The sequence below is a fragment of the Dichomitus squalens genome, assembly GCF_000275845.1.
Source record: "Dichomitus squalens LYAD-421 SS1 unplaced genomic scaffold DICSQscaffold_39, whole genome shotgun sequence".
In the NCBI taxonomy this organism is placed as follows: domain Eukaryota; kingdom Fungi; phylum Basidiomycota; class Agaricomycetes; order Polyporales; family Polyporaceae; genus Dichomitus; species Dichomitus squalens.
Window position 1 is genome coordinate 100,718 of NW_006766921.1, and position 8,097 is coordinate 108,814.

The 8,097-nt window shown below is 55.6% G+C and overlaps 4 protein-coding genes across 4 annotated transcripts; 1 reads left to right on the forward strand and 3 right to left on the reverse strand.

Annotated features, from left to right (window-relative positions):
• Nucleotides 1-1,451: 1,451 nt before the first annotated feature.
• DICSQDRAFT_110146 (uncharacterized protein) lies at nt 1,452-2,658 on the reverse strand. Its single transcript, XM_007368736.1, has 3 exons — nt 2,491-2,658; nt 2,334-2,438; nt 1,452-2,271 (listed from the first exon to the last, which is right to left on the reverse strand). Exons 1-3 carry the CDS (start codon nt 2,496-2,498, stop codon nt 1,557-1,559), a joined length of 828 nt encoding a protein of 275 aa, XP_007368798.1. The 5' UTR covers nt 2,499-2,658; the 3' UTR covers nt 1,452-1,556.
• Nucleotides 2,659-2,863: 205 nt separating this feature from the next.
• On the forward strand, nt 2,864-3,996 carry DICSQDRAFT_90645 (HSP20-like chaperone). The gene is made up of 5 exons (XM_007368737.1): nt 2,864-2,985; nt 3,072-3,172; nt 3,242-3,311; nt 3,370-3,654; nt 3,731-3,996. Exons 1-5 carry the CDS (start codon nt 2,926-2,928, stop codon nt 3,869-3,871), a joined length of 657 nt encoding a protein of 218 aa, XP_007368799.1. The 5' UTR covers nt 2,864-2,925; the 3' UTR covers nt 3,872-3,996.
• Nucleotides 3,997-4,170: 174 nt separating this feature from the next.
• On the reverse strand, nt 4,171-5,312 carry DICSQDRAFT_149086 (uncharacterized protein; the record flags this gene model as incomplete). The annotated part of the gene is made up of 4 exons (XM_007368738.1): nt 4,171-4,706; nt 4,773-4,847; nt 4,902-4,996; nt 5,068-5,312. 4 exons carry the CDS (start codon nt 5,310-5,312, stop codon nt 4,171-4,173), a joined length of 951 nt encoding a protein of 316 aa, XP_007368800.1.
• Nucleotides 5,313-5,984: 672 nt separating this feature from the next.
• DICSQDRAFT_90649 (uncharacterized protein) lies at nt 5,985-7,624 on the reverse strand. Its single transcript, XM_007368739.1, has 6 exons — nt 7,184-7,624; nt 7,072-7,112; nt 6,908-6,999; nt 6,777-6,851; nt 6,150-6,720; nt 5,985-6,077 (listed from the first exon to the last, which is right to left on the reverse strand). The coding sequence occupies exons 1-5, from the start codon at nt 7,352-7,354 to the stop codon at nt 6,188-6,190; spliced, it is 912 nt and encodes a 303-aa protein (XP_007368801.1). The 5' UTR covers nt 7,355-7,624; the 3' UTR covers nt 5,985-6,077; nt 6,150-6,187.
• Nucleotides 7,625-8,097: the final 473 nt, after the last annotated feature.

Here is an 8,097-nt window from a genome sequence, read left to right on the forward strand (position 1 = left end):
AACTGCACTGAATGCGATGTCATGGCGCAGGATCGTCCGGCTGACATCCTCTCATTTCTGCGACGGTGTCCGCGACTCGTAGAGCTGAGCATCCTACGAGATTTCCGCTGTGCCTGGTCGGCAGGCAACATGGTCCCTCTGCCGCCTGCCACTCTCCCGTGTCTCCGTACGTTACGCATGGGATTCAAGCGCCCCATTTCCCTCGAGAGGATCCGCAAATTCTTGGACTATGTGATCATCCCTTCTACCACTTTCGTAGCCACCCGAAGCAAAGACAACGGCGGCCCATTGATTCCGCGAAGCGAAACTGCAGCTACGATCAGCCCTTTCTCCATAGCTTTGTGCCGGGCCCGCGCAGGCTATGGGCAGTGGACCTGGACCGTGCAGGGCTGGATGTGAAGCACTCTCCGGATCGACTCGAGATTTGACACCTCCCTTTATGATTCGACTCAGCCTCATCAGGTGGTGCTCTCGCGGATCATGGACGAATTTCTCGCACCTTCAGTGGAACTGGTTCAGGTGAAGCTCTCCATCCCTAGTTCTTCCGTCTACCGGATTCATGGTGTCGACAGACACTTCCACGCACTCATCCACACCTGCGCCTGCATCACTCATCTCGAGGTCCACCTAGGAGACATCCCGGACGGCCTCTTTCGCGCACTGGCCGCGGATACTCCCTTGGGCCAACCTGTATGTCCAGAGTTGACGCACCTTGTTGTACGCTGCGCGTTCAACGTCCAAAAGGGTGTGAAGAGGGGGGACCCTTCGACAGACGCATGCATCTTGATCGAGGCAACACTCACGCATCGCGCCTCGCTGTGTCGCCCGCTAACCTTGTTTGCAACCTTCAGATGTGTACTGCCGGATTCGCAGGATGCGTCTGTAGCTCGCCAGCGTCTTCTTGACCGATTCAGACAATTAGCGGACATCGTAGAAGTAGACGTGACCACAGACCTCATGGCATACTGGCACTGCTATTAGTAAGTAAATCAGCTCCGTTTGGATTACATGTACTTGAACTGTGATCGCTTCTCTGGAAATGTACGTAGGGAGTGCACGCACGAAGTAAATAACAAGCATTTGGCTACATCGGCTGCTGAGTACCGAGTATTGAGAGTCGAGAAATCGTGCTCACTTCGACTTGAGCTGATATGGCAATTGTCACACTCGAAGTGCTCTGATTCGCGCATTGGGGGCCTAGGTATGTCAAGGAAGCAGTGGACATCGTAAGTAGCGGTGGAAAATTGTGACGACACATGCAACTAAACTACATTTTACGCCTACAAGCGCATTTGTCGTGGCATAGAGTTGGCGCATGAATGCCTTGGGTCAATGGACTGTTCTAACTGGTGCCAGTCCCGTAAGAAGGCTTGCTCACTCGGACCGCGGCTCTAGTCATGCTGTGACTAACATCGAACCCGGCGGCGACTCGCCGAGAACGTTGTCCCCTGGGATAGTACAATGGTATTGCTGAGGTGTCTATGCGAGGGTATTGCCTGAGAATAATACAACATTAGATGACTCCATAGTATACTACCTTCGTCCCCTCGACCCCGTTATGAACGTGTGTCTGGCCATCCGAAGTCCAACACCATCGCAAATCCGTATTGCCGCAGATCGTATTCCCGACGGAGCCATGGTTTGGGAGGCACGGACTGCTGCGCGCTCTCCTGGGGCTCCCTTGAGTCTGTCGGAACAGCCGACGTCGCGTTCGGGGATGCAGCGGGTGCGGGTAGTGAGGCTGAATCGGCCTCGTCAGACGAAGCATTAGTAGGGGGGAGTGTCGGAGTGCGCTTGAACGGGCGGAATATGTTCCAGAAATGAGGTCGTCCCTCCGACTCCGATCCGTTCTGAGCCGTCGCCAAGACCGACACGTTGGATTGTAGCTCCCCCGGGGCGTCCGCGCAAGCTGCGGACACGGTGGCGTCCTCACCTTCGCCCCTCTCACATCTCTGCCTATCGCTCTCCTCCTTCTCCGCCGCAATATCCTTCTCTAGACTGTCCTTCAGCCGCACGACGCTGAGCTCATCCCACTTTGTTGCGTTAAACGGCGCGAAGAAGCCGTTCGAGAAGTCGCACCAGCAGCGGTCCGCGACAGGAATCGTAGAAGGCATCCTCTCCTCCGGTAAGTTGGGCATCATGAGATGGAGGGCGTCTGCGAAGGTGGTGACATTCTCCGACCACGGTTGGACGAGGGGAGTCTCGATGGGCACTGGGGGCCAGTAACATGTTGACATGAACATGGCGGTCAGCAAAACCATGCAATAGAAACTGGGGTTCGAGTGAGCGACCACAACGCGTGCAATGGGTGAAGTCACTGAGATGAGACCCACCATGGTCGCGCGTGCATGGTGGTCGAGAAAAGGAATAAGAGCAAGAAATATGGCGGGGCGATTGGCATCGGCAACAGCACGAGCGGAAGATACCATCGTGTACACCTTCAAATTTTCCGTCAGCTTTCGATCCTCGGTATAGGGATTGCGTACTGACCACATCATGCAAGGCCAGTAGAAAGGAAGTTGATGATTTTGAAACTGGTGTTCCGGAACCCAATAATCGTTGTGAGGCGTCGTGTAGCTCCCAATGCTGCCAATGCTATGTTGCAAGGTCGGTCCGGGAGAAATGCAGCGAGTCAGAGATGGTGCCGCGACAAGAGCTGGCGTTGGTGTTGCCGGGACAAGCGTGCTTAGCGAAGAGGTCGCGACATTTGTTTTGGCGCCCATAATGACGCGCGCTGTTCCCCACATGTTCCCACGTGGTGGGCACAGGACGCGACGGTGAGTGCGCGTCGCTGGAGAGGCGCCCACCCCCAAGAGATTCTCCTCGATTCGAGAGCTTTCCTCGAACCGCCAGTCCAGTCCGCCTTTAATCCCCCCCGCCGCGCACACCATCCGGCACATCGTCAACAACATCCAAAAATCCAAAATGCCGTTCCACCCAGAGGTCCTGTGGGCACAGCGCAGCTCTGAATCCGATGAGAAGAAGGTGAGCGATCTTGTCCGCGCGCGGGCTCTATGAGATTTACATGTATTGACCATGACTTTTTCCCCTGTGGCGTCCACGTCCCGCAGAACATCCTCTATGTTACAGTGAACTTGCCTGACATCAAGCCTGAAACGCTTGAGTACAACCTGACGCCAACAAAGTTGTCGTTTAAGGCGAAAGCGGGAAAGTCAGTACATGCTCCATTCACAATAACCCTTCACACACGCGTCCTGACGCGTCCTATTCATTCAACTAGCGCTGAAAAGGGTCTCGAGGAGAAGGACTACGAGTTTGCGATCGATCTGTTTGCAGAGGTAGACCCGGAAGTGCGTACTCTTATCTTCCCTATGTGGCGGAAACCCTTTTTCTAATAACCGGACACAGGCATCATCAAAAAAGCTCACGTCGCGCTCGTTCCAGCTCCTCCTCCGCAAGAAGGAGCTGAAAGCGGAGTACTGGCCACGTCTGACCAAAGACAAGGTCCGGAACGCGTTCCTTAAGACCGACTTCTCCAAGTGGGTCGACGAGGACGAGCAGGACGGTGACAAGGCGGCGCTCGACGAAGACTTCGACATGGGTGGTATGGGCATGCCGGGAATGGGCGGCATGCCAGGTATGGGCGGCATGCCAGGTATGGGTGGCATGGGAGGCATGGGAGACCTCGATTCGGTAAGTTCGGACTGCCCGAGACGTCTCTTTCGGAATCCCGTACATAGTACTAACGCACATTTTGCCAAACTTGCAGATGCTCCAGTCTATGGGCGGCGGTGCGGGCGGTTTCGACCCCGATGCGGCAGGTCCCTCAGGCAGCGCCGACGTTGAAGAGGATGACTCGGACGACGACGAGGGCCCGCCGCCACTTGAAGAGGCTGAGCCCAAGGCATGATTCGTGTTGCGTGGCTCATCACGAAGTGATTGGGGTAGACATACACTGAGGGGACGTGCGCAGTTTACCGGACTGACAATTTGTATTAAACATCGCTGATGCTGCAATATAATCTTGTGCAATATACGGCTCCTCAGAGTGCCCCTCCTCGTGCGTGCAGGGGCTGCATGCGATATATCCATTATTGCAGTGACTATGCGCTGATTGTTGAAACCAGCGACGCTTTCAATACAGCTTGCAGCTCTATTTCTTGTAGGTTGACTGGCTACTCGAGCGACCACCGGGACTACGTCACCCATCTACAACCTCGTGATGCACCACGTCAGGACCCAAAACTTGGCCCCGTCAGCCACAGGCTTCAAGTCGTCCCTCTCCAGTTCCCTCACATCCGCATCGACGCGGATCGTCCCAGGCGGGAACACGCCCTCCCACAGCTCCCTCCAGCTCTCGGGCGAGTGGCAGAACATCTGCTTCCCATGCGAGCTCGGCAGGCCCGCCTCGACGCGGAAGCCCTTCTCCGCTCTGCCGCTCTGCAGCCCGAAGACGATCGAGCCCGGCTCGGGTGAGAGGAGGCCCGCGAGCGACCGCGCCAGCTGCACCTGCTCCTCCTCGCTGAACAGGTGGAACACGGCGGAGATGTGGATCGCGGAGACGTGCCCGCGGAGCGGGTTTAGCGAGGTGAGCGTGGGCAGGTCCGGGCGTGGCGTTGCGGGGGCCGACGTGAAAGCCGCGACGGGCTCGAGGTGTGTGGGGTCGAAGACGTCGCCCGCGAAGAAGCGCGCGGGGAAGGATTCTTGGGTCGTGCCGAAGAGCTTGTGGCCGAAGTCCCAAAACTCTGCGGGAGCGATGTAAGCGACAGTGTGGTATTAGTCACGGAGACGACGGGTGCTGAAACACCGACCAGGGTGGATATCGGTGGCCACGCAATTATCGACTGGGAAGCCGTCGGAGACGGCCTTCCTCACGTCGTTTCCGACTGTCATGCGCCCTGGCTGAGCACAGGTGGACGCATACACAGAGAAGCACTCACAGCAGCATCCAATGTCCAGCAGGATTGCCCCTTCCCGCTCTCGTCCAAGCTTGAGCAAGCCGTTGTATGCAGGAATGCGAGGTGAGAGCTTCATTCTTGGCGATACAAGCGTCGTTCACGATGAGTGTCTCCGTGATAAGCAGTGAACAGCACCGGAAGCACTCACTTGATGAAGGCAAACCTCCTTATGCATGGGTACGGGTGGATGCTGAAGGCTTCCGCCTGCACTTGCAAGATGTGTTCGCGGAGGGCGTCCTCGTCCCTTATGCCCGTCTGTTCGCCTACGAAGTCCAGCTCCTCTTTGGTGATAGACGAATACGAGGCCTCCAGTAAGGGATCCCGCGCAGGCCTCTCGATGCTGCTTGTGAGAGCGGGTACATCTGTGGGCTTTGCGGATAGCGAGACCATCATGGCTTGCAGGTGCTTGTGATGACGGCAGGAAAGGCTGGCAGATGAGTGAGGAGTGAGGAATGTATTGCACGCGTGCGAAACAGCCGTTCATATATACTCGTTGCCTACCTCGTACTAGTACAAGGCGGTATGGCACACGTCACGTCCCTGTACGTAGAAGCGATCGGAGAGCTGCTCGAGGTATGCAGGGCTCCAAAACCTCTCAATATCTGGTGAGTAGTCTGTCGAACTTCTCAGAGCAGTTAACAGGCTACCCAAACAAGAATACGCGTCACAGGAACAGTTCTGTGTAGAGGCCAACAGTATGGTACGATGCTCATCGTACGGTTCATTTCGTCCAGACAGCGTCATAAAAAGAAGATGGAAGGACGGAGGACACTCCTTATTCGGCTCGGCGTCCCACTCACCGAATCACAAAGTAGAGCTTACACTTAGAGTCTCCCTCGCTCCGACGATCACTGGGCAGTAATGCCGGCGTTCATAATCCTCTGCATCATCGCCAGGGCGGCGCTGAGTGTCACTGCTGAAGTGTGTTTTTGAAGTAATATGTTGCATACTGAGCGCCGTTATTGATCCCGCTCTCAATTCAGCAGAGCTCACGCACCTCTCAGATAATCCGATTAGCAGATTTCGAATCTCTCAGCTTACCAAGGAGAACAGGAGGACAATGAGCGCAACAATAGCTACTGCAAGCGGCAAATACTAGCGACACACGGCCGTCGTAGTTGAATACACGGTACTCTCACAACCATGCCAGATCAATCGCTGCCACGTGTATATGTTTTGGGTTAGTCCATGACATACTCTACATCATGAGCAGCTGTTCTTTGTACTCACGCTGAGGTGCACGTCCGGCAACACACTCCATCGCCGACTCAAAGCCTAGTGACAGACCATGCAAGGAAGTAGAACTTCGCATCTGGATTCCAGTTATGGAGCCCTCTCTCCACGAGACGAGCCTCGACCTTCACCGTCCCCTTCTTGAAGATCTGCCCGTCCCACAGCTCAGCCCAGCTCTCGGGCGAGTGGCAGAACATGGTCGACCCGTGCGAGTTCGGACGAAGCTGCTCGGTCCTGAACCCCTTCTCCGGACGGCCACCGTGTGTCCCGAGAAGCATGGAACCAGGCTCAGGTGAGAGGAGGCCGGCGAGGGACTTGGCGAGCTGGAACTGCTTGTCCTCGCTGAAGAGGTGGAAGAAGGACGAGGCGTGGATTGCAGAGACGTGACCGCGGAGGGGGTTCAGCGACTTGATGCTGGACAGGTTGGCCGGGCGGGGCTCGCTCGGTGGGCTGTAGAAGGGTTCTGTGACCTCGAGGAACGCGGGATCAAAAGCGTCCCCGGCGATGAAGGGGACAGGGAACGTTTCCTGCGTGGTCTTGAAAAGCTTGTGTCCGAGATCCCAAAACTCTGCATGACAGTGTGTGAGCGAGACGAGGTTGTGGATTGCGATAGCCGAAACCTACCGGGGTGCAGATCAGAGGCAATGACTCCCTCTCTGGGGAAACCGTCGTGAATAGCCTTCCTGATGTCATTACCGACTGCATACATGCATATCGATATAATCTGGAAGCTGGGAGACAACTCCAGAACTTACAGCAGCATCCGATGTCCAGTAAGATAGGGTCTTTACGCTCCTTACCTAGAGTCAACAAACGTTCGTACGCAGGCAGGCTCGCCAGCTTCATCCTATGGCCCGGATAGTTGTTAGAGCTTCATCCATACAGTGGTCTGCATGCTGCGGTCCGGTGACGGACTTACTGGAGGAAGGTGAAGCGCCTGATGCATGGGTAAGGATGAACCTAGATAGGTCGAAGTGTTCCAAGATCGGTACGATCGCCAGGGGATAGGTGAGGTAGAATCTGGAACGAACCTCGTAAGCTTCAGCTTGGACAGCAAGGATGTGCTTCTTGAGTTCTTCCTCATCCTCGATTCCCGTCTGGGCCTTCATGAATGCGAGTCCATCTTCGTCAATCTTGTAATCGTTCTCGTCCAACGGACGCGACCGTATAATCTCCCTCTTGGCGTCTGCTGTCGAGGACATCGTCGTATCCTGTGGCTATAGCGATGGAGAGTGGTATAGGGCTCGCTGAGCTGAGAAGGAAACGTCAAGCGAGACGTATGTTCCGCCAGATATAGTCCTCTTATATCCACGAAAAGCGTTTGTGCCGGACCGTTGTTTTCGGCATTCGGGTATTCTAAGTATGTGAGCAACCGCGCTCATGCCAGGCTGCAGCTGGCCGACACGACCCTCACGTGTGCACCATAGATAGACCATTGCACTCATCGTTGTAGTCATTCGGCGACCAGGGACCGAAGGACATTGGGCGCTGGGCGTTGTGTCAATGATCGAGAATAGCTCGAAAGGGAATCGGAGGGTACGTGGGAATATCATGGAAGAGTGAAGTTAGGATGAAAAGAGAGAAGTGCTACGGAATGTGAAAATGCGAGCCCGATTAGCACTGCGCCTCTGATCGATACTCTGAGCGCAGAGGATCTGATCCCGAGGATTACCTTCAGGCTCCTTTCATAGCATCCAGAGAGTAATCATGTTGACCACGCTCGGTGTTGGGACCCCGAGTTGACTTCAGCCCTAGGTGTCGATGCTACCGTGGCCAGCAGGGCGAATGGAGGCCATCTTGAGTCGCTTCACGGGTTATGCTTCCCTTCATCCAAAGGAGAACAGGCGGCTGTCCAGGTAAGGTCGACCATGACGAGCTTGTTGTGTATGATAGTGCCGGACGCCGCGCGCAGGGCTACTCGTCGGACACTTCAAGTTCGGGGAGG